Source organism: Lissotriton helveticus, chromosome 1_1 (assembly GCF_964261635.1).
Source record: "Lissotriton helveticus chromosome 1_1, aLisHel1.1, whole genome shotgun sequence".
Taxonomy (NCBI): domain Eukaryota; kingdom Metazoa; phylum Chordata; class Amphibia; order Caudata; family Salamandridae; genus Lissotriton; species Lissotriton helveticus.
In genome coordinates, this window is record NC_136057.1 from 1,504,534,905 (window position 1) to 1,504,559,945 (window position 25,041).

At 46.6% G+C, this 25,041-nt stretch overlaps 1 protein-coding gene across 7 annotated transcripts in view; it reads right to left on the bottom strand.

Annotated features, from left to right (window-relative positions):
* The window catches only part of FIRRM (FIGNL1 interacting regulator of recombination and mitosis), a 3,243,174-nt gene that overhangs the window by 2,957,017 nt on the left and 261,116 nt on the right, over positions 1-25,041 (bottom strand). For all 7 annotated transcript variants that reach the window (XM_078686707.1, XM_078686742.1, XM_078686714.1 and 4 more), the window contains exon 3: positions 9,160-9,248. In XM_078686707.1, the coding sequence (XP_078542833.1) occupies positions 9,160-9,248 (89 nt within the window). The remainder of the gene's footprint in view (positions 1-9,159; positions 9,249-25,041) is intronic.

Below are 25,041 nucleotides of genomic sequence, written 5' to 3' on the forward strand. Positions count from 1 at the left end.
TAACATAATGTGTACAGGAAACGCAAAGTGCCAAGGAGGGGGTGCATGAGAAAGGAAATCAAAGTGAGTTGAAGATAAGCAGGGATATTGGAGCCCTACGAGGCCCAGGAGTGGAGCAGAGAATACAAGGCAGGGTTCATATAGTTCAAGTTAGAGCAAGGGGCAAAGAGGCAGAAAAAGCAGCCTCTTACATGCCATTGCTGCAAGTGTACTGGAGCTGCAGAAGCTCGATGTGTGCCTCATACTTGAAGAAAATAAAAGGACCAGAGGAGGGCCTGGAAGCCACACGAGCTTATCGAGCTGGCACCAACTTTGAGCTCTGCTTTATCATTTTGTTGTCCTGCTCTGGGGAATTTAAAGTGCAGGTCCCAGCTTTTGCATTGACCCTTTCACTGCCAATAAACTGCAATTTATTTACTGGCTGTGACCTACAGGGTTGAACAGCAGTGTTTCGTATTGTGAGAAGTTGGCCTGGTATATGATGTCCACTATTCTAGTGGGCACCTTGCACCAGTCCAAACAACACTTATGGTGATGGTTGTAAAGTCAACCTTATAGACCAGCTACCCTAGTGGTGGCATGGACAAAGCAGTCTTAGGCTAAAACTTCAGAGAGCATGTGAAGCCAGCTGTTTTACCAATAATAATCCCTTGAACATCAAATGAAAGGACAACACACAAGATATATATAAATTATATATGTATTTATTACTAACACAACCCCTCTGCACTCTTTATGAGGTCAGAGTTCGAGATACAGCACAAGTTACTCAATAAGCATACTATAAGTTGCACAAATACAATTTAACCCTAGGGACCTCACGAACCATATACTAAGTAAGTGGCATTAGAACCACTTCAGGAAAGGTGAGTAGGCCTAGGAAATCGCTGGGGCTACACTGAACTACCAAGGGCTTGGAAGTAGGAGGCCCACGGGAAGCGTGTGCAGTGTCTAAACACACACGCGGGTTACCATAGAGTTTCAATGGGAACGTAAAAGTTACGAAGTAGTAGATTTTGGACACTTCCGGATGGACTACGGGAAACCCTGTTAAACTAGGACACTTGGATAGGTAATACCCACGGCAGCACCAGAGTACTCGAGTTACCTCACCCAGGGAAGCCGGGTGCATAGGTGTTCTTTCGGGTCAGGTTTCGTCGCTGTTTCCTATGGAGAGCTGCAAGAAAGTGCTGCAGGCGACCAGGAGAAAAGTGTCCGGGTGGATCCAAGGGTGGATCGGAGTAGTGAAGAACCTGAAAGCAGAGAGGACAGAGTCTGGGTCACTAGCCAGTGACCAGGAAGGAACCAGGCGATGTCGAGATGCAATCAGGTGAGGAGGTGAAGCTTGTCTCTGCAGCCACGAGGACCAGAAGGCGTCGACGACGACCAGGAGCTGGAGTCGAGCTGTCCCACGAGGGATCTAGCTGTTGGCGGTGTCGGTATCCATATTGGATCCAACAACCCTTGGCAAATGCAATCCACGCAGGATGGGAAGATTGGCTTCAGTTCAGACCAGCAAGGTCTCCTTCGCAGGGAAGCTGGAGCAAGCCCGGAGCAACCAGGCAAGTGGTGTAGTTTCACAAGAAAGTCTTCAGGGGGCTCACTAGCCAACAGGCTAGCAACCGCGAAGAAGCGTCGAGCTGAAATGCAAGCGCAGGCCCCACGCGGCACTCAAGGAGTGTGGAGGGCTGAGCTTCGGTGCAAATGCTGCTCGGGTCTGGGGCTTCTCAAACCCCAATGAACAACTTCGAGGGTACCTCAGAAGCTGCACAAGTAGCAAAAAGCAGGTAGTCCAGGATGTCTTGTCCCACGTCTCTCGTGTCCACCACGGGTCTCAGCTTTGCTGTGGATGTGGGTCGGAGTCGGAGAAGTCTGGAAGTCCAGTTCCTGAGTCGCTAAGTCTTCGGGTTCCGGCGGGAGCGTCTACAAAGCAAACCGGCAAGTTAGTGGTGGTGCCTGTTTGCACAGGGTGGTCACTCCTTGACCACAAGGGAGATGTCTTCAGTCTTCCAGTCGATATGGAACGTCGAAGGTCCAAGAGTTCTTTTCAGAGTTTCTTTCCAGGATAATCTAATGTCTCTAGAAACAGCTCCTATCTTTATACTAAACTAAGGGGCTTGATTATCTGCTGGGTCCCTCCTATGGGTGGAACCTGAGAAGGGGGTGGTTACACCCCTTTCTCTTTGTCCAGTTTCGCGCCAGAGCTGGGGCTGGAGTGCCCCAGCAACTGGTTTGAGCCGGGCTGTGCATGGAGCACCTTGTGTGCTTCAGGCAGTGTCTGGAAAAGCATCTTTCCATTGAACCCACCCTGCCCCAATCCACTACAGGCTGTCTGAGGAGGTGCTAGCACCTCCTTTGACAGGAAACCTATTGTCCAGGCCTCCCCTGCCGGAGTTTCGTCCAGCAGCAGGAGGTCAGACTCGTGTCTGTGGCAGCAGCATCCATTTTGTGATGCTGAGGCTCTGTTTAACTTTAACCAGATAAAGCAGTAACTACATGTCATGTCTTCTGCCTCTAGAAGGGTGGAATGCTACCCCCACCGTCAGGACTGGGGTTGGGTAGTATTCCAAAGTGTTTGACACCTTACACAACATGTTTTGATAAAGTCAAACTAAAGTTAGCATTAACCGCGAGGATTATAATGCACTTAAGAGAATATGGTATGGCTATATCATAGAACAGCTATAAGGACATGGTTCCGAAAGCTGCAGACAGGCTCAGCTCATGCTAGAGCACCATCTCAAATAAAACCAAGCACTCTGCCTTCAGGTTTGTCAAGGCCTGTCATAGGAGTGACTTATAGGCATATATGTGTCTATATATAAGGGTAGATATAGGAATACTATATCCAAGCAAGGGGTGTTTACACGACCTTGCCCAAGCTGAGTGATCAGCCTGTGGTGTCAGTTTGGATGGCCAGCCAGGGGTGGCATAATTCATGCTGCAGCCCCTGGTAGGCCTTGGATGCACCTATGCCCTGGGTACCTATGGTACACTATACAGGGTCTCACAAAGGTGACCCAATACCAAATTAAGTATGTACCTAAAGTACATGGTATGAATTTAGAGAGAGAACAGCTGGACTGTGGGTCTGATTAGCAGGCCCACAGCCACACTAAAGTCGAAAAACCAGTGAATCACAGCAAAAAGTGGGGGTGACCATAGGAAGCAGACCCTACTCTCCTACCGTAAAACTGTCTACTTGTCCTTTGGACAAAATGTAAATCAAAACCTCTTGCTCTCCTAAGAAATCTAGATGTCTTGGGCGTCGGGAGATAGGAATTCCCCACCCGTGCCAACCCTGACCATTCAGGGATGGTGGAACAGTACTTTTCAGTCAGTCAATCAGGCTCACTTAGTCTCGGAGAGATACACAAAATAAACGTTGGGGATGTTTTAAATAAGCATTTATTGAACCAGCATCATTCTAGTATGAAACATGTTTGTTGCGACAATCAATAGACAGAAGCTAACATAAGATTACAAGCACCAACAGAGTAAATGGAAGGTAGAATTCCACCATGATGCTAAAACAGATGATTACTGTCATGCTTATATGCCTTCATATATTAAGTGCACTTCTACGACGCAAATGCTAAGTGTGCCTAGCATGTATTTGGGTGTAAAGCCAAGAATCCCCTAGGAAAGAGCTAACCCCCATTACCTGACGGGAGAGAATAAAGGACCCATCTTGGTCACGAGTTGGACACACTGCAAGGTATTTCAGACCGCTGTGTGTTGAAGCTTCAGCATGCAGGGACCTCAGTGTCTTGTAGAAGCATCTCCTCTAGTGACCTAGTGAAGGTGCGGTTCTTTTATACCAGAAAGATAGTATTGGGGTTCCTACCACAATCGATATGCTGCAAGTGCGATTATGTAAATAAACCTAAATCAATAATTGCAACTATGCAAAGTAGCTCTGTCGCTCCAGGATGAAACAGCAATGACATTTGTACAGAGTATGATAATCCTGTTATGTACATCATGTACAGGGGATTTTACTAAAAATCCTCATGCACAATAAATTAGGTTAGTTTTAAGGAAAGCTATTGAAATTTATTCAGCACATAATTAGCAGGGCTCGACAAATCTAAAAAATCTTACTTGACCTGCAGGTATTCGGTAAAAGGTCAGCGCTAGAACCGTTATGCAGAGCAAGACAGGACAAATGTAGGTAAAAGGTAATTTTGCTACTTAGGCCTAGGTTGGGGAGCATAACAGTACTACCTACTACAAGTGGGGTCTGACTAGTTGTCAGAACAAAAGAGACAAGTGACAGCTAACATTTGTCTGTGATAGGGAAGGTCTTTTTGAAGTTCACCCCCAAGGGTCATATGAAAAAAGCCAGCAGACCTGTCAAGGAAGATGCAACATTCAACCAGGACTCAACACTCTACTGTCAAAGAGGATGCTCACAGCCCCACCATGGTGGTCACTCTAAGAAGTTGTAGGGAAACTCTCCTTCCAACTGGGGTTGGTCCATGGCTGACTAGAAGGACAAAAGGGGAGGGAGGCCTAGGTATGAGCTACAGCTGCCTTTGACACGTGCTGCCCGTTTAAAATGCACCAAATGTCTGGGCACAGCTACTAAGTCATCCTAATAAAAGTGAGGACGACTCGTCTCCACACTCGGGGACCATTGACGATGTCCTAGAAGAGTTCCCTGCTCACCACTGGGGAGCCATCAAGGTGCCAAAGGGAAGGTGGAAAACTTACAGAAAGGACTCTAGGCAGGCAAAAGTTAACTTTTCTAAAGTACCTTTTCAATAATGGATAGACAAAATCCAAATGTACCATTACATTGCATTTTGTTTAACTAAGTCATTGAAATATTTCTCAAGCTGTTTCCTAGGCCAAGATAACATTTACTAAATTTATATTGTATCCCAATGCTTTCCTGTGGAAACAGACAACCCTGACACAATGAAAATTGCGTAGAGGTGCTAGTCACTGTAAGGCCATCTTTAACATTAACTGTTACCGGCCTAATTTTACAGATCATTCCACTTGCCTTTAAGGGGATTAAGGCTCACTTAAGGTGACTTATAAATATTTAAAAGCAGGGTTTTAGGTCTGTCAAAAATGTTTTTGTTACTTTTTGAATTTGCAGTTTAAACCTGTACAGCCAGGCTACTGGTGGCAGGCCTGCAGTCATGTTTGCCTGGTCACTACAGTAGGTGGCAAAATGAGTGCCACTGTGAGAAGTTGGCCTGGTATATTATGTTCACTATTCTAGTGAGCACCTTGCACCAGTCCAAACAACCCTTATGGTGATGGTTGTAAAGTCAACCTTATATACCAGCTATCCTAGTGGTAGCATGGACAAAGCAGTCTTAGGCTAAACTCAAGAGGGCATGTGAAGCCAGCTGTTTTACTACATGCAATCCCTTTAATACCAAGTGAAAGGACAACATAGGTTATATATATATAAAATATATATGTATTTATTACTAAATTAATCCTCTGAACTGTTTATGAGCTCAGAGGCACTAGCACATAAACAAGATACTCAATTATCATACAATAAGTTGCACAAAATACAGTAATGCCCTAGGGGCACTTCAAACCATATACTAAAATAGTGGTATAAGAACCACGTCACGAACAAAGGATAGGCCCAGGGCCTGGAGAATCGCTGGGGCTACGCTGTACTACCAAAGGATAGGGAGCAGGAGGCCCACGGGATGCGTGTGCAGTGTCTTTACACACACACCAGTTACCATAGAGTTAGAATGGGAACGAAAGAATTGAAACTAGTGCTTTTAGGGCACTTCCGGATGGACTAGGAGAAAGCTACTTAAAACTTAGACACTAGGATAGTCAATACCCACAGGAGCACCGAAGTACTCGCGTTAACTCACCCACAGGAAGCAGGTGCATAGGTGTCAAAGTGTGTCAGGTTTCGTCACTGATTCCTATGGAGCCTTGGAGAAAGATGCTGCAGGCGACCAGGAGAGAAGTGTCCGGTTGGATCCAAGGGTGGATCGAGGATGAAGAGTACCTGAAAGCAGAGGGGACAGAGTCTGGGTCACTAGCCAGTGACCAGGAAGGAACCAGGCAATGTCGCGAAGCAATCAGGTGATGTCGTGAAGCTTGTCTCTGCAGCCACGCGGACCAGGAGATGTCGACAACAACCAGGAGCTGGATACGGACTGTCCCACGAAGGCTCTCGCTGTCGGCGGTGTCGGCTTCCGGATTAGAGTCAACAAGCCTTGGCAAAGGCAACTCACGCAGGAATCGAAGATGGCTTCTGGGTCAGACCAGCAAGGTCTGATGGGCTTCTCCTTTTCAGGGAAGCAGGGGCCAGTCTGGAGCAACCAGACCAGCGGTGTAAATTCAAAGGTTCGTCGTCACAGAGGCCACTAGCCAATGGGCAAGTGACCGGACAGACGCGTCGAGCGGGAAAATGCAGAAGGGCCCCACGCAGAACTCATGAAGTGTGTAGGGCTGATCTTTGGTGCACAGTTGGTGCTCGGGGCTTGGGCTTCTCAATCCCCAATGCACAACTTCGAGGGTGCCTCAGAAGTTGCACGGAAAGCAATTCGCTGGCTTTCCAAGATGGCCGGTCCCACGTCTCTCGTCGCCTCCACGGGTCTCAGCTCTGCTGTGACTGTGGATCGGGCTGTTGGAAGTCTGGAAGTCCGGGTCTTGTCAGGCTCGGTGCTCGGGCTCCGGCGGAAGCTTCGACAAAGCAAACAGTTGATCGCTTGATGGTGCCTGCTTGCACAGGGTGGTCACTCCTTGACCACAAGGGAGATTCTTCAGTCTTCTATCTTCAGGTAGAACGTCGAAGGTCCAGAGTTTCGTTTCAAGTTTCAGTCAGGATAAATCTAAAGTCTTGGGACTCAGCTCCTACCTATATACCAAATTTGGGGTCTGGATTACCTGCTAGGTCCCTCCTATGGGTGGGACCAGGGAAGGGGGTGGTTACACCCCTTTCCCTTTGTCCAGTTTTGCGCCAGAGCTGGGGCTGGAGTGCCCCAGCACCGGTTTGAACCGGACTATGCATGGGACACCTTGTGTGCCCCAGGCAGTGTCATTTCATTCAGCCCTCCCTGCCCAAATACACTATGGCCTGTCTGGGGTGGTGCTAGCACCTCCCAAGACAGGAAACCTATTGTCCAAGCCTCCCTCGCTGGAAGGACCCCCAGCAGCAGGAGGTCAGACTTGTGTTTGTGGCAGCAGCATCCATTTTGTGATGCTGAGGCTCTGGTTAACTTTAACCGGCATTCACAGGAACAACATGTCTTCTCCCTCTAGAAGGGTGGAATGCTACCCCCGTCGCCAGAACTGGCGAGGGGGTAGTATTCCAAAGTGTATGCCACCTTACACGACATGTTTTGATAAAGCCAACCCAAAGTTAGCATTCAACCGCGAGGATTATAATGCACTTAAGAGTATATGGTATGGCTATATCATAGAACAGCTATAAGGACATGATTCCGACAGCTGCAGACAGGCTCAGCTCATGCTAGAGCCTCATCTCACATAAAACCAAGCACTCTGCCTTCAGGATTGTTAAGGCCTTCCATAGGAGTGACTTATAGGTGCATATGTGTCTATATATAATGGTAGGTATAGGAATACTATATCTAAGCAAGGGGTGATTACACGACCTTGCCCCAGCTGAGTGATCAGCCAGTTGTGTCAGTTTGGATGGCCAGCCAGGGGTGGCATAAGATATGGTAGGCCTTGGGTGCACCTATGCCCTGGGTACCTATGGTACACTATACTGGGACTCACATGAGTGACCCAATTCCCAATTGGTGATGTACCTAAAGTACATGGTGTGAAATTTAGAGAGAGAACAGCTGGGCTGTGGGTCTGATTAGCAGGCCCACAGCCACATTAAGTCGAAAACCAGTGAAGCAAAAAGCAAAAAGTGGGGTGACCATAGGAAAGCAGACCCTACTCTCCTACAGCCACAACCACCTGGTGACTGTTAACTTACAGGCCCCTGGTACATGGTGGGTACCATATACTAAAGACTTATAGGTAAGATACATAAGCTAATCAGGAGTATGCCAACTTTACCATGTTAAAAGGAGAAGTACAAGCACTTTGGTTACCAACGATAAAGTGCACAGAGTTCAGTAGCCAGTAACAAATAGTTTTCACAGAACATAAAGAAAATCTCCCAGTCTATGAGAGTCATAAGTAAATCTAAGTCCTAACGTTTTAGGAGTTTGTTCACTTTATGACTTTAATAAAAAAGCATTTGCAATGCAATTGGTCTCGCCTTTGGGACCTTATATGTACTTAGCTATGCAACACATTAGCCTGGGTGCTGAAACATCTACTGTTCTTTAACATAGAGGAAAAATAAGCACCAAACTGCGTGGCACGGCAGGTATGGGAACACATGGAGAGAACTATTGTCTTTCAGCGGGAAATGGTATAGTCCAAAGCTCCGTTTTTAATATATAATCAGTGCCTTCGGTGGTCATATCACTGAAAATTCAAGATTTGAAAAAAATATTGTCGTCTACGGGTGCTCATGGAAGACAATTTCTATGGACTGGAATCTAGAGAATGCTAACGTGATTCTGGTATTTTACTGACCTCTGCTGGTCGTTTTCTATCAACAAAGTTAAATAGAGGAAGTTGCCAGAAAAATAAACAAAAGTAGGTCCTTAAGTAGAAAGCAATTCTGGTACTTTACTTACCTCTGATGGTTGTTTTCTTCAAAGACAGATAAACAGAGGCAGTTGAACAGAAAAAAATCCCTAAGCGGAGGCAGTCAATTCCTAGGGCTGATATACAGAGCCCACAAAGTACATATACATATAAGTGTATACTAAAGTATATACAAGAGGTCTTTAATGCTCAACCTAAAAATAGCATACTTTAGACTAAAAAAGCAAAGGAAGGAAAAGTAGAAACTGAGCATCTGAGTATCCAGACTCAAAATGAACAGTATTCGTGTTTTCTAAGGTTAAGATGCAGAGGACTACAAAATATTTTTCTTCTTTGTAAACTTCATGCAGCTATTCCGTTGCTATGTACAAGGCCTATTTGCTCTACAGCCAGGAATGCCTTTGGGAAATAACTCCAATACAATCAAATTAATAAAATTATATTGTACTGAAACATTGTAATGGTATTGGAATGCTTTCTTTAGCCAAGACATTTGATTAACTCTTAATTCCTCATACTTACCTTCGGAATTACTTGTGAAAAGAAGTTCTGCTCCAACTCTGAGAGGCTGATATGAGGCAGAAACATTTGGGTCAAAATCCTAAGAACTCCTGGTAAACAAAGGGTTCATAAGTTATTGTTCAATCATGTCAAGGAAAGTGTACTGAAAGTGTGAGTATTAGTCTTAACGAACTGTAAAATTTGTAACAATAAAAAAATACAAGAATTCCATAGCAATACCAAATCTAGCCAAATACACAACTCATTTATTTTGCACAAAACGGAGTTATTCTTACTTGTGGAGAGAAGATCCCATTGGAAAAGCGGGAGTGGAGGGAATTCACAATAAAATTTAACGCTAAAAAATCTGGGGTAAACCCCTAAAAACATAGTATTCCAGCAGGAACCTGGCAAATCATTACAACATATTATCAAAAGGAGGACATGCCTTAAAGCTTTTAAAGATTTCTCCCAAAACACTAAATAATAAAAATTGTCCCAGTTATCCTAAAAGGAACATTTCAATTCTATTAAGGGTATGGAGGCGAGAATCATCTAGAACTTTCTTCTGTATTAAACTCAAGTAGCCTTATGTATTCAAGTAATCAGTAAACTAAATTTCCCATGAAATATTGGGAAAAGTCATACGGTGTTTTAGTCAATCCTGTGCAATGTATCGCATGAAGAAAACCAAAGAGTACATGGTTCCGCCTCTTTTTCGCACAACAGCCCCCGGAATAGAATCATGCCCACTTCAATCAGTCTTCTGGTCAGTCCTTCAACAATAACGGAAAGAACTTCAGTTATTGTATGAAAAGTAAAACATCTCCTCCAAAGTAATGATTTTACAGTTTAAGTACACACTCCAAACTTTTCAACATCATGAAAAGAGAAGAAGTTTTAAACTTACTCCGAAGTGGGTGTACAACTCTTGTGGGTATCTGGTCTTGAATCTTATGCATGCTGTCCTCTGAATTATAATTTCAGTGAGGACAGGGAGTGTAATACAAAGTCTTTGCAGTGGGATAATCCTTGCCTCGCTGTCCTTAATAGAATTGAATGATTCCTTTACAAAATGTTTCATTCTGTCAGGATTGGAGGTAAGAATTATGCAAGTTTAAAGCTTACTTACCACTAATGAGGCTACATTCACAGAGGGTTTAAAGTAAAACATTTTGAATGTGGAATCAAAGAACCCATCTTTTGTTTATATGATATCTTCTAGCCTCGCTGCAAGGAAAAAACCTTTAAAGGCCATCATGCCCCTTGTGGAGTGAGCTCCAAAAATATTAACTATGCCTGCCTCCTGCATAGTCCAGCAGACCCACCTTGCAATAGCTGGTGAAGAAATCGCTTTGAATGTTTTCCTGAGAGAAATTAGATTTTCTCCTACTGATCTGAACTTTTCAGTCCATTTCAATTCATAAACATTATTCGGCTTATTGATATAAAACCATAAAAGTATACATTGTAAATCATAATCATAGGATAAATTATATACAGTTTGTTTAATGCAAACTTAAAAGAACTTTCTCCATGATTGCATCATTATATAAGGTTAAGATCTAGAAGATATCAAAATATTCTGGGTATTCATTAGTTAAAGCCTCTAGGTGTGCCAATCTTGTCCTTCTTCCAATGGCCATTGTAATATAAGTTATAACAGACAAGCAGATTTCACTTTTCCCAAGGAACATAAATAATTAGAACTATTCAGTCAAACATAAGCTTTCAAGCATTGGACCACACACAATTTAGGAATATCTGGGAATACTGGGTAAGATATTGTATTGGTAAGGGTTTTGGTGCTCCTGCACACTGAAACGATGACCCCTAGAAAGTAAATATCCTACATAAAATATCTAAAGCTCTCTCCGGATGGTAATGTTCCCTCAATGCTGGTAGATGCTCCACTGTATAGATGTTTCTCACCGAAATGTGTTGCCTTTCATATACATGTACAACCAAAATCAATAAAACAGATTTAAACAAAAAAAAAAAAAACTCTGAAAACAGGGATTCTTCTACAGGAGAAACAGAGCAATCTAGGAAGCTTGTCAGATATTTTTTTTCCTATTTAGAAACCTGTTAGCAGGCAAAGAAAAAAAAGACCTGTATTCACATCCCATACATTTGAATAGCTCCGCTCAGGGAGGGAAGGGAAAGCCTGATACCTCTAAGGAGCTTCCTGACCCAGGGGTGTCACCTATCTGGACTCCATCAATGGGAATATGTCCTGTAGAAATAGAGTGAAGGGTGTTTATCTCATGTTAACCCATCCCCTACATGGCAGATTTGCAAGAAAGTCCATAATGTGGACAATGTGTGACCCCACGGAATCTAGGTTCTGTTGCACACTCCAACCTAGCCATCTCCCCCATGCTAATCTGTACCATTTAGTAGTGTATTTTGCCCACACTCTCTGAAGATCTTCAGCTTGTAACAGCAACCCTGGTATTTTCCAGCATTCCCTGTAATCCTGCATGCCACAGGGTACCGCTTGCCTAACAAAATGAGTTGGTGCTGGAGACTATCCAAATGAGTCAGAATCGGGCAATAGTGGGCGAGTGGAATTGGAGAATCCCAAAAAGTGGTAGAAGAACTGGAAACTAAACTTGAGAATTGGAATCAGTGTTATATTCAATTCAAAGAGCTTTATTTGTTATGTACAACAACCATAAAAGTAAGACAAAATATAAAACACATGTGTAAAACATTCCAATACATAAAACTGTCCAATTAATTACCAAGCATAATACCTTTCCTAGCAGAAATTGTTTTCACAATGAAAGACGCAACATAAAAACATGTTCCAGGATCTTCAAGAGTAACCAATAAGTTCATTGTTCATTGTTCCCACATTGAATTTTAAAAAGAATGGTTTCAGATAAAAACGTCTTAAAGATAAATAGAACTTACAAAAAAGTATAAAATGTATAGTTCTTTGTTTTGATAGCCCATCACATGGGCATTGGGTCAATGAACACGTTTTCATGGTGGGGGAGGCCACTATGTGATGTACTTTAGCCAATTTCAGTTGGGTCAGAACAAAGCGATGAGAAGGACTAGTCACTACTGACAGGTAATCCTGAAATCCCGTTCTGATCTCAAACTGCTGATAAAGTACAAGAGTGGGTTGCTTCCCTATCACTCTTACGGGTCTCTATTTGATAAGCTAAAAACGTATCCTTAATCTCCTGTTTGGATATGGTTGTCACCCAGGCTGGGTCTTCCTGGATCTCATTCTGAGGGTGGTGCATTGTGGGCTTTGTAGTTCTATATTAATAAACATTTCGACATTTTCTTAATTCATGCATTCTGAACATTATTATACTGTTTCTATACAAGGTGTTGTATGTGGGGAAATATTTGAAACGGTACTGTCTATTACATTAATCCTATAGTAGGAGAAATAATTATTTGGTTTTGTTTGACCAAGGTTTCACGACTATCGTGACAACACGCCATTCATACCTGAAAAAGTATGACGGCTAGTAAGTACTCATATTCAAATATTACTTCATTACTAGGGCTGAGTGCTCTTTGCCCCACATATTCAATCACACCTTTAGTTCTGTAATAGCCCTTCATTTTTGTGCACTTTTTCTTTACTGTGGCTGTCACTACAATCCAACATTATTGATTCATTACATGTCATTATTCTCTGTCCAGTTTTATAAGTGAACATGCATAACCTCATCTGCATTCAAACCTAATGGATACTTCGTCTTAAATTTAATTATGAGCTTAGACTCCAATCTTCTCAACAGGCACCACCAGTAACTTGCCGGTCTGCTTTGTCGACGCTCCCGCCGGAACCTGAACACTCAGCGACACAGGAACTGGACTCTCAGACTTCTCTGACTCCGACCCACATCCACAGCAAAACTGAGACCAGTGGCGGACACGAGAGACGTGAGACCGGACACCCTGGACATCCTGCATTTTGCTAACTGCATCGACTTCTGAGGAAACTCGCAGTTGTGCATTGGGGTACGAGAAGCCCCAGACCCGAGCGCCATTTGCACCGAAGCTCAGCCCTCCACACTCCACGAGTGCCGCGTGGGGCCGCTCTTGCATTTCAGCTCAACGCTTCTTCCCGTTTGTTAGCCCTCTGGTTTAAAAGGAAAGTCTTCAAACTGCTTTCCTGGTTGCTCCAGGCTTGCTCCAGCTTCCCTGCAAAGGAGAAGCTCACCAGACCTTGCTGGTCTGCTCCGAAGCCATTCTTCACATCCTGCGTGGATCGCGTTTACCAAGGCTTGTTGGGTTCAGTCCGGGTACAGACACCGCAGTCAACTAGATCCTTCGTGGGACAGCTCGAATAGTCGACGCCTCCTGGTCCTCGTGGCTGCAGACAAGCTTCACCTCTTCACCTGAAATCAACTCGACTTCGCCTGGTTCCTTCCTGGTGACTGGCTAGTGACCCAGACTCTGTCCCCTCTGCTTTCAGGTTCTTCACATCTTCGATACACCCTTGGCCCCACCCGGACACTTTTCCTCTGGTTGCCTGCAGCACTTCTTTGCAGTTCTCCATAGAAAACATCGACGAAACCGGACACCAAAAGGCACCTATGCACCAGACTTCCCTGGGTGAGGTAACATGAGTACTCCGGTGCTCCAGTGGGTCTTGCCTCTCGAAGTGTCCTAGTTTAAAGGGGTTTTGTAGTAGTCCATCCGGAAGTGCCCTTAAACAGTAACTTTGTAACTCTTACGTTCTCCATTATAAGTCAATGGTAACTCGCGACACTGCACGCGTCTCCCGTGGGTCTCCTACTTCCTAACTATAGGTTGTTTAGTGTAGCCCCAGCGATTTCCGAGGCCCTAGGTCTATTCACTATTTCTGAAGTGGTCCTTATACCGCTTACTTAGTATATGGTTTGTGAGGCCCCTAGGGCATAACTGTATTTGTGCAACTTATCGCATGCTAATTGAGTAACTTGTGATGTATTTCGATCTCTGACCTCATAAAGAGTGCAGAGGGGTTGTTAGAAATAAATGCATATATATTTGATATATACATTGTGTGGTGTCCTTTCATTTGATATTCAAGGGATTATAATTGGTAAAACAGCTTGCTTTACATGCTCTCTGAAGTTTTAGCCTAAGACTGCTGGTCCATGCTACCACTAGGATAGCTTGTCTATAAGGTTGACTTTACAACCACCATCAATAAGGGTCGTTTAGACTGGTGCAAGGTGCCCACTAGAATAGTGGACATCATATGCCAGGCTAACTTCTCACAGCAAAATGCCGGTGAAATTCGAGGAACGGAGGCCTTCATGGCCTGCGTGGCGGAATATCGAGAGGGGAAACCGAAAGTAGAAGTCGAAGCTGGGGAGATCCGTCCGACAGAGCTGGACAAACGGGTGAGCCTGCTCGGCGACTGGCGACTTGAAGGCAACTGAGCCGATTCCCTGGGGATCGATGCCGACGGGATCCCCGGGACTCCAGGACTGAGCAGTGTGCGGGCCCGACCGGTGACTGAGGGCGGTGTAACTAACTTTAAAGGAGCAAGTGTGAGGCAGACAAGCCCTGAGAATGACGAGGGCTGGAGCGCAAGGCACTCTGAGGCTGCAGCGCCCGAGAGAACGATAATGTCAGCAGTTTGACCGGGGCAGTGTAGGGCGTCTCCAGGTGCACCCACCAACAAGTTAGTGAGCGACCTGAGATCGAGGCGGCTGGGGGAGGAGGCGGGGTGAGAGGAACAGTGTGGGCTGACAGAGCGAGATTCTCGCCCCCCCACCCGATGAGCCCAGAATAAGCAACAAAGGGCGAGACTCAATGGAGGTGGCAGATAAAGGCTGGCTGGGGCTGGAAGACAAGCTGGGACCTGCTAAGTCCATCAGAGACTCGCCGGGGATCAACTACACCGCCTGCTTGACCTTAAAATGGTGGCTGGAGATTTCTTACTAAGCAGCCTTAACCACAAGAGCTACAGAGACGGAGGACAGGGGTGTGGCTGCAGCAACGGGGGGGGAATATTTTCAGGCGATTCACAGGAGACCAGCAAGCCCCCCTCACGCCAGGTCGAAATTCTACGGGAAGATACCACGTGGCCTGCCTGACCTCAAAATGGCGGAAGTCTAAAGTGGCTCCCTTTCTAGGTGAGCCACAGATGTTGGGGAAATGGTGCGGCAGCAGTGACGGATGCAGCTTTCTTCACACACAACCAAGGGGATTAGTAGGTATGCTAACCAGGCCTGATCACAACACCTAAGTAATACTAGTGCTCAGCAGTCAAGATGGTGCCCAACACACACATGTTGAGACCACAGTTTACATTAGGCAGTCTTTCCTACAGCATTTGTTGCATTATGTTAGCACCATCCCTCTACATACAAACACCCCTCTGAGCAAGACGTTCCACTACTTTCACCGCTAGGGAACCTTTTTTCCCTTTGGCATCGCAAGTGATCTCTCCCTATGCCCTCCGACCTGGAGGCGAGCTGGAGGACAAGGCGGACGGCGCCTCCCAGCAACACCGGGACTGATGCCTTCTTTGGAACTATGACGATGTCCCACGGGCTGAAACTATAACTACTTTTACTTACTGTGGAGCCCAAGTACCCTTGGCCGATGCCCGGTGGAGGGGTCCTATGCAGCTGCAGAGGAGTCTGGCTCTGTGACAACCCCTCGGCCGTCACCTACCCAGCCAGACTTCGAACATTGTTTTTCACTATTCTTCACGGTTGTATCTGTTTCTCTAATCGACTGCTTTGACTACTTTGTTCCCCCTGGAGTAATTTCCCACTTCAGGTCTACCTGTCTCCTCTCCCCTCTCCTGCTTACGTTTCCTTCTACCTTCCATTGCCCATAAGACGTGTGTCTTAGATATGCTATGCGCTAATATCTTCTATTACTGTGTAAGTTCACGTTTTTCTCCGAAGCATGTACTGGTAACTGGAAATGTAACTGATGTAACGATGTAACAATGTAACAATGTTCTAAAACAATGTCCTATCTCATGTAAAGCGCTCTGATACCTCTGGGTCTAGCCGGCGCTATATAAAACTTTTCAAATAAATATTCAGCATTTAGTGGAGTCCCTAGAGCTTTTGGCCCAGGTGCCACTGCGCCTGCAGCGCCATTCAACTCAAGCTCCTTTTAACTGCAAGATAACTGCAATTGTGCCTACCGGTATAGTCACAAAATGTAGCAATATTAGGTGTATAGAGGATGTTATGACAAATGTTGGGCCCGGTGCCACTGCACCTGCTGCACCATTCAAATTAGGATCTTGTTGTTCTCAAGGAAACTGCACTTGTGACTGCCTGTTTGGTTGTAAAATATAGCAATTGTATAGTGGTTTAGTGGGGTGCCTAGAGCTTTTGGGCCTGGTGTCACTGCACCTGCTGCACCATTGAATCACGTCAGTTTTAACTGTAAGGTAACTGCAATTGTGACTACCTGTTTAGTCAAATATAGTAATATTATTTGTTTAGAGGAGTTTTTACAACGTTTGGGCCTTGTGCTACTTGTTGCACCATTCAGATCATGACCCGGTTGTCTTCAAGGTAACTGCGCTTGTAGCTGCCTGTTTAACAGTAAAATATAGCATAGCTCTTGCATACTCACTTTATTTTTAACGTGCAATGTTTATTACAACATTTAGAATTTAATCATAATGACCAAATAGTTTAAGCTGAAAAACTCAATCCCATAATGCCAACAAAGTGCAAAGAAAGTTACTGAGGCAACCATAGGTAATGCCACAAACGTTCTCAGGCTAAACCATCTGCTTTAAACAACTAAATGATAAAAAGAAAACATTACAGCATACTGGTAGAAGCTGCCTGCCTTTTCCATGGGATAAGATCTTATCTTGACAGTGAATGGGGCTTAACAGTGCACACTGCTTCAGTAGAAATATTGTAAATGCTGCAGCCAGGGGAAGTTAACAAAATAAAGTTCCACACAAGAGAGAATGAACACAATATTTCAGAAATGGGAACTGATAAGAGACCCCTTTTAAGATATATTAAATACAAGGGATTTGCCAGGCAAGCGCTGTGCAGGCGAAACCTAAACAGGATAATGCTGGGAATGTCTTTCCCGTTTATGGTTCCCAATAAAACTGAAAGGGCTGTGGGTGGCATTGCCTGCAATTTCCAGACTCGAGAAATTAGGATAACCTCATACCTAATGACGGGAACAAGGAACAGACGTAATGCAAAGAGGACACAAAGCCTTGTACTAGTCATGGTTTTCACATATTCTGAAACATCTATTTACTGTTTCACATGTTCAAAATCTAAGCCCACAAATTCAAGTACACTGTCCTCAGATGAAAAACCAAACACTGCACAGTGACAGAAAATCCTGGCAAACTGGTGGTTTGACCAACAGTACAGAAATCTCTGCAAATCTGTGAACCTTCATGTAATATTTAATCCTAGATATTCACAGGTACTTGAAGTGAACAGGCAGCAGTGCACACTAAATTTAAAGTAAGTTTAATTTTGAACCAGAACCATCCAACTTATAAAGAAACAAATAGGACACAAGTAGAGCTTTGGTTACCTTTTACTAACCTCCATCACTAATGCATTAGCGAAACACTTGTATTTCATAAAAGTCAAGTTGCCAAGGAAGAGAGTCCTTCACAAGTAATACATTTCAGCTTTCTCTTTCTTGTGAAATAAGCACACAATTGTAGCACTTGAGACTCTCGGGATAGCAAATCAAAGCAGTACAAGGCCTACCCAATGGAGGTGGCATGGGCTAGTACCCCCAGCTCACTGGTACACAACTAACAATGCTACATAAATCACAGTCCAGTTAATGTTTTCTTCTAAAAAGGGAAAACTATTACCCATACAGACACTACTGAATACTACACACAGATGTACCATCAAACAAATTTACATACCTTTGGTGGTGACACCTTCAGAATAGTTCCCACCTTCAGCAAGCCCTCAACCTATAATCATTATCCCCCACCTGTACTGGATACAATATATGGGGGTGTCATTATCAATAAGACAGGCCTACTAACTTTGTCAGGATGTAACATTAATAAAAGCAGCAACATTTTATTATCCCCCACTGAGATCAATCACCATAGTAACAACATTCAATACTATTTTTTTTAAATATATAACCTGCCATTGGCAATCAGTAGTGTAGGAAGGTTGATATCTGACTATATGGTTACCCTAACTTTTTGCCTAGTGTTTAGCTGGTTTTCGACTTAGTTGGCCTGGGATCCTGCTAATCAGGGCCCCAGGCTATCTGCTCTCACTGTAAAATGGTCTCCATGTACTTTAGGTACATCTCCAATTGGGTATTGGGTCACCTTGTGAGCTCCTGTATAGTGTACCATAGCTACCCAGGGCATAGGTGCATCCAAGGCCTACCAGGGGCTGCAGCAAGTAGTATGCCATCCCTGGCTGGCCATCTAAACTGACATCACTGGCTGATCACTCAGCTGGGGCAAGGTCGTGTAATCACCCCTTGCTTAGATATAGTATTCCTATACCTACCATTATATATAGACACATATATACCTATAACTCACTCCTATGGCAGGCCTTGACAATCCTGAATGCAGAGTGCTTGGTTTTATGTGAGACGGTGCTCTAGCATGAGCTGAGCCTGTCTGCAGCTTTCGGAACCCTGTCCTTATAGCTGTTCTATGATATAGCCATACCATATACTCTGAAGTGCATTATAATCCTCGCGGTTATTGCTAACTTTGGTTTGGCTTTATCAAAACATGTCGTGTAAGGTGTCAAACACTTTTGACTACAACCCCCCCCCCCCCCGCCAGTTCTGGCGGCGGGGGTAGCATTCCACCTTTCTAGATGGAGAAGACATGTAGTTATAGCTTTACCCGGTTAAAGTTAAACGGAGCCTCAGCATCACAAAATGGATGCTGCTGCCACAGACACGATTCTGACCTCCTGCTGCTGGACGAAACTCCGGCAGGGGAGGCCTGGACAATAGGTTTCCTGTCTAGGGAGGTGCTGGCACCTCCCCAGACAGCCTGTAGTGGATTGGGGCAGGGTGGGTTCAATGGAAACTGGTGTTTCCAGACACTGCCTAGGGCACACAAGGTGCTCCATGCATAGCTCAGTTCAAACCAGTTGCTGGGGCACTCCAGCCCCAGCTCTGGCACGAAACTGGATAAAGGGAAAGGGGTGTAACCACCCCTTCCCAGGTTCCACCCATAGGAGGGACCTAGCAGGTAATCCAGCCCCTTAGATTAGTATAAAGCTAGGAGCTGTGTCTAGAGACATTGGATTATCCTGGAAAGAAACTCTGAAACAAACTCTTGGACCTTCGACGTTCCATTTCGACTGGAAGACTGAAGACATCTCCCTTGTGGTCAAGGAGTGATCGCCCTGTGCAAACAGGCACCATCAGTGACTTGCCGGTTTGCTTTGTCGACGCTCCCGCCGGAACACGAAGACTTAGCGATGCAGCCTCTGTACTTCCAGACTTCGCTGACTCCGACCCACATCCACAGCAAAGCTGAGACCCGTGGCAGACACGAGATACGTGGGACCGGACACCCTGCAGTACCTGCTTTTTGCTAACTGTGCAGCTTCTGAGGCGTCCTCGAAGTTATGCATTGGGGTTTGAGAAGCCCCAACCCCGAGCAGTAAGTGCACCGAAGCTCAGCCCTCCACACTCCATGAGTGCCACGTGGGGCCTGTGCCTGCATTTCTCTTCGACACGTCTTCGCGGTTGCTAGCCCATTGGCTAGTGGCCCTCCTGAAGACATCCTTTTGAAATAACACCACTTGCCTGGTTGCTCTGGGCTTGCTCCTGCTTTCCTGTAAGGGGGAAGCTCCCCAGACCTTGCTGGTCTGAACAGAAGCCGATCTTCCCTTCCTGCGTGGATTGCCTTTGCCAAGGCTTGTTGGGTCCAATCCGGATACCGACACTGCCAACAGCTAGATCCTTCGTGGGACAGTCCGTATCCAGCTCCTGGTCGTCGTCGACACCTCCTGGTCCACGTGGCTGCAGAGACAAGCTTCATCTCTTCACCTGATTGCATCTCAACATCACCTGGTTCCTTCCTGGTTCCTTCCTGGTCACTGGCTAGTGACCCAGACTCTGTCCCCTCAGCTTTCAGGCTCTTCACTGCTCCGATCCACCCTTGGATCCACCCGGACATCTTCCTCCTGGTCGCCTGCAGCATTTTCTTGCAGCTCTCCATAGGATTCGACGACGAAACCCGACACAAAAGAACACCTATGCACCCGGCTTCCCTGGGTGAGGTAACTCAAGTACTCCGGTGCTCCCGTGGGTAACAACTATCCAAGTGTCCTAGTTTAACTGGGTTTTTCCGTAGTCCACCCGGAAGTGTCCGAAATCAACTACTTTGTAACTTTTACGTTCCCATTAAAAGTCTATGGTAACCCGCGTGTGTGTTTAGACACTGCACACACATCCTGTGGGACTCCTGCTTCCTAACCTTCGGCTATTCAGTGTAGCCCCAGGGCCTACTCACCTTTCCGGAAGTGGCTCTTATACCACTTACATGGTTCATGTGGCCCCTAGGGCAGAATTGTATTTGTGCGACTTATAGTATGCTTATTGAGTAACTTGTGCTGTATCTCGAACTCTGAACTCATAAACAGTGCAGAGGGGTTGTGTTAGTAATAAATACATATATATTTGATATATACCTTGTGTGGTGTCCTTTCATGTGGCATTCAAGGGATTATTGCTGGTAAAACAATTGGCTTCACATGCTCTCTGAAGTTTTAGCCTAAGACTGCTTTGTCCATGCTACCACTAGGATAGCTGGTCTATAAGGTTGACTTTACAACCATCACCATAAGGGTCGTTTGGACTGGTACATGGTGCCCACTAGAATAGTGGACATCATATACCAGGCCAACTTCTCACAAGTAGCATTGTCAATTAAGCTATCCATAGAATGTTTCCCAGAGCCGTATTTCTACTTTCATACTGCTGCAACTGCAGCTTTATGACCAACCAACAGATGTCCACACTCTCCAAAACCTAGGTGTAAAAGAGAACCAGCTTCATGAGTGCTGTAAATCACAAGCAAAGATCTTCCCATATGAGTTCATGTAACAGCCTGAGAGACTTAGGGCAACTTGTGTGGGGGCATCTTTAGCAGGGAGGGGGCTGCCAAACTCTCGGCCAGGAGCAGTCGTGCACAATAGTGCTCGTGTGCGCAGGCCGGCTCCCGGCAGACCTGGCACCTGAAATCCCCAGCTCCCGAGGCCGCCGCCACCAATTTCTGTGAAATGACGATCAGCGTGCACGTCGCGCTGAAGTCATTTCATAGAAACCGAAACTGAAATTAGCCTTTAGGCTCCTTTCAGTTTCACTTTATATTTGCTCTGGGGCTATCTCAGCGACCTGAGCATGTAGAAAGATGGGAGAGGTATCATTGGAAAGGGGAGAATCTCCCCTTTCCAAATGGTACCCCTCCCCAGTGAATCCTGGCTTGGGGATCCACCCACTAGACACCAGGGAGGGGGGAGAAGCCCCTTGGGCAAGGGCATTTGCTTCCCCCCCAAATATTGGCCAAATATTCAGTCTTTCTGCCCCCCCCCGGGGGCAGTAGCCCCCCAATCTGCCCACCCGAGGGGAGGGGGAGGCAGTAAGCCCACTAGACACCAGGGATTTATTTGTGGCAATTCTAATTAGGGTGGGGGACTGCCCAAAACGGGCATGCCAATGCCCCACCCCTTTACAATTATAGCCTTTCTGCCCCCCCCTGGGGAGCAGATGGGGCAATAGCCCCAATCTAAACACCCTAGGGGGGCAGAAAGCCCACTAGACCCCAGGGATTTTCCCCCCAATTTGAATCAGGGGTGGGGGCTGCCCAAAACTGGCATGCCAATGACTCCAACCCCCGCCCGCAAAAAATCCAGTCTTTAAGCCCCCCCTGGGTGGCATATGGGGGCAGTAGCCCACTATCTGCCCTCTCCGCAGGGGCAAAAAGCCCACTAGAAACCAGGGATTTTCTTTTATTCATGTAGGGGTGGTGGCTGCCAAAAATGGGCATGACAACCCCCACCCCTCAGAGAAATTCCAGTCTTTCTGCCCGCCGGGGGGGCAGTGGCCTCTGATCTGCCCCCTGGGGGGGCATAAAGCCCACTAGGCGCCAGAGGTTATGCTGGCTTTTTTTATGCATGGGGGTGGGGGCGGCCCTGAATGGGCGTACCAATGCCCCAACCCCCCCAAAAATAGCCACAGTCATTCTGCCCTCCTTGGGGGCATATCGGTGCAACCCCCCCACCCCGATTCCCCCCCAGGGCGGCAGAAAGCCCACTAGGCCCTGACCATTTTTTTAGCAATGTGCCTATCCGTGGATTTTGGGCCCTTGAACAGCTGCCACATAGGGAAACCTAGCAAACCTGTACATTTTTGAAAACTAGACACCCAGGGGAATCCAGGATGAGTGACCTGTCTTGCTCTCATCAGGTTCTGTTACCCAGAATCCCTTGCAAACCTCAAAATTTGTCCCCAAAAAACACATTTTCCTCACATGTCTGTGGTGGAAAGTTCTGAAATCTGTGTGGACACACAAATGTCCTACCACCCAGCATTCCCCCAGGTCTCCCAATAAAAATGGTACCTCACTTGGGGGGCGGAGCTTGCCAGCGGCGAAGATGGCTGCGTAGTCCCGAGGCTCCTGCCCGCATTCACACAATCCTGCAATTATCCTGCGCCAGAGAGGCGAACTCAAATCCCCACACAGCTCCGGACATTGGGGAGAGGTCGGTGAGTTGTGCGATTCCTCCCGACGGCAGCTCTCCCGTGCACAAAGAGATCCCGGCGATGACGCGGCGGCAGCAGTCTGGGCCCCAGAGCCACGGGCTGTGGTGAAATTGCAGCCCGGGCGACGTCACTCTGCGTGCGGTGGGGATCAGGCTGAGACCCGGTGCTCGGCGCCTGGACGCCCCGCAACTCCAGCGGCGGAGGACCCTCCCGGGAGGTAAGCCACCAGGCCTAAGGTGGCGGAGTGAGCGGCGCGACCGCCCCCCCCCCCTATATTTGAGGGGTGGAAATAAATATACAAGTGGGCCACGAGGTCGCAACACAGCGGTCAGAGGCCCAAGATGGTGGGGCCGCCGATGGGGCATTGGCAGTGCCTGGGGAGAGGAGTGCCCCCGGTGAGGCAGAGAAGGAGACTGGAGGACCCATAGCGGCACGGGGGGCGACCCTTTGGAGACGGTGAGCCTGAACCGGGACAACACTGCTCGTGAGCTGTACACTAGGGGGCTGGGGGTCCTCGGCGACGCTGTTCCACGTGGCTGGGTCGGCATATCACCGGACCCTAGGCGGTATCCCACGCGGCAGCGGCAGCCTCAGGAGTGAGGGAGACCACGGAAGGAGAGTGCGTGAGGGCCAGCTCGGGAGAGACCCCCCCCCCCCAACACATATTGCAGGTCATCCTGGGCTTAGTGACCTGCGGGTCTGAAGCGGCGGGGAGCATCTGAACTGCCCTGATCTGGCCTCCTGGAAATAGTGTCCCCGGGTGCTGGTGGACACCCGGCCAAGCCAACAACTGACGACCTGGGATGCATTATTCTGTTCTGTACGGCTGGTGCGTGAGGACCACGACAGGGCCATGACCACGGGACAAGCCTGAGCTGGCGAGAGAACAGCCTAGAGGATAGTTGCGCAGGGGGCTGTCGGCTGATTTGACACTTGGTGGTTTGTAGCAGTCTGTTCCAATAGCCGAGTCGACACTACCCACTGCACAATGGGCAAAGGTGATAAGACGCAGAGTAAACTTACATTTGACCAAAGGCGGTCGATATCACAGGGCCCCACAGGAACGGATAAGATTGCAGAGCGGAAGGAAGACGAGATGGCGGGGGCACGGACATTAAGACCATGCTCCTTGCAATGGAGAAAGGCCTCCAAGCCAGCATTGCATCGCCGGGATCTAAAATTGACGCACTCACCTATAGAATGGACAGAATGGCGGAACGCATAGATAAATTAACAAGAAATGGGTGGTGCACAGCGAAATATAAATCAATATTTAACAGAGATCCTTGGTTATGGGTGCTCTCGTGGGTGGAGTTTCCGTCAGAAAACGCCAGAGGAATATGAGACAAGTCGTGTATGCATAAATATGCTAATACATCCCCACTAGAGGCACACCTTAAATGCTCAAAAATGAGTTCAAAAGGTGATAGTTCAAATTGGTTTTATTCTTATTTTAGAAATCTTCGCGTTGAATTGTATTCCCAATGATATTAATGGCATATCATTCCATGGTGAGGTAATTCATCGATAGTAAACTAATGAACGCAAACTTCTCCTCCAATGCATTTCGGGCGGAGCCCTTTGTCAAGGAGCGCTGTAAGGAAGAGAGATCAGTGTGAGGGTCATGGTAGTGAACGGTAAAGTGCGCGCTGAGGGGAGTATGAAAAAGTACCGTGCCTATAGGACAAAGTGATTCAATCGGTGTGTTCAAAATAGGGTAACCGGTGAGGTGAAAAGCGGGTGCAGTGATTCTCAAGGGTAGAGAAGAAGGTAACCGGGGGATACCATGGGGTGGTCGGGGGTGGACGGTGATAAATAGGAATCTTACTTCATGTCGACGGTAGCGAAGCTCGCTACTGCTGTGGTGTGACGGGCATCCATGGAATGGGCTGTGATGGCTGAGGTAAATGTGAGAGGGTAGGCGAAACTGACGAGGGACTGTGAGGTTAGGGAAGGGAGCGTCGTGGCGGCCATGTTGGAGTGGGGAACGATCAAGGACAATCGTGTATGATGCATAGTGAACAGGAGAATAACATAAACAGTGTATAGAATACAGTACGAGACAAAACAATGCATATTTACAAGTAACAACTGCACTCAATTCGATCATTGAGACCATGTGGTTTAAGAGTCTGCAATAGGTAAATCCATTCCAATTCTCGCTTCAACAGTAATTTGTGGTTGTCAATTCCT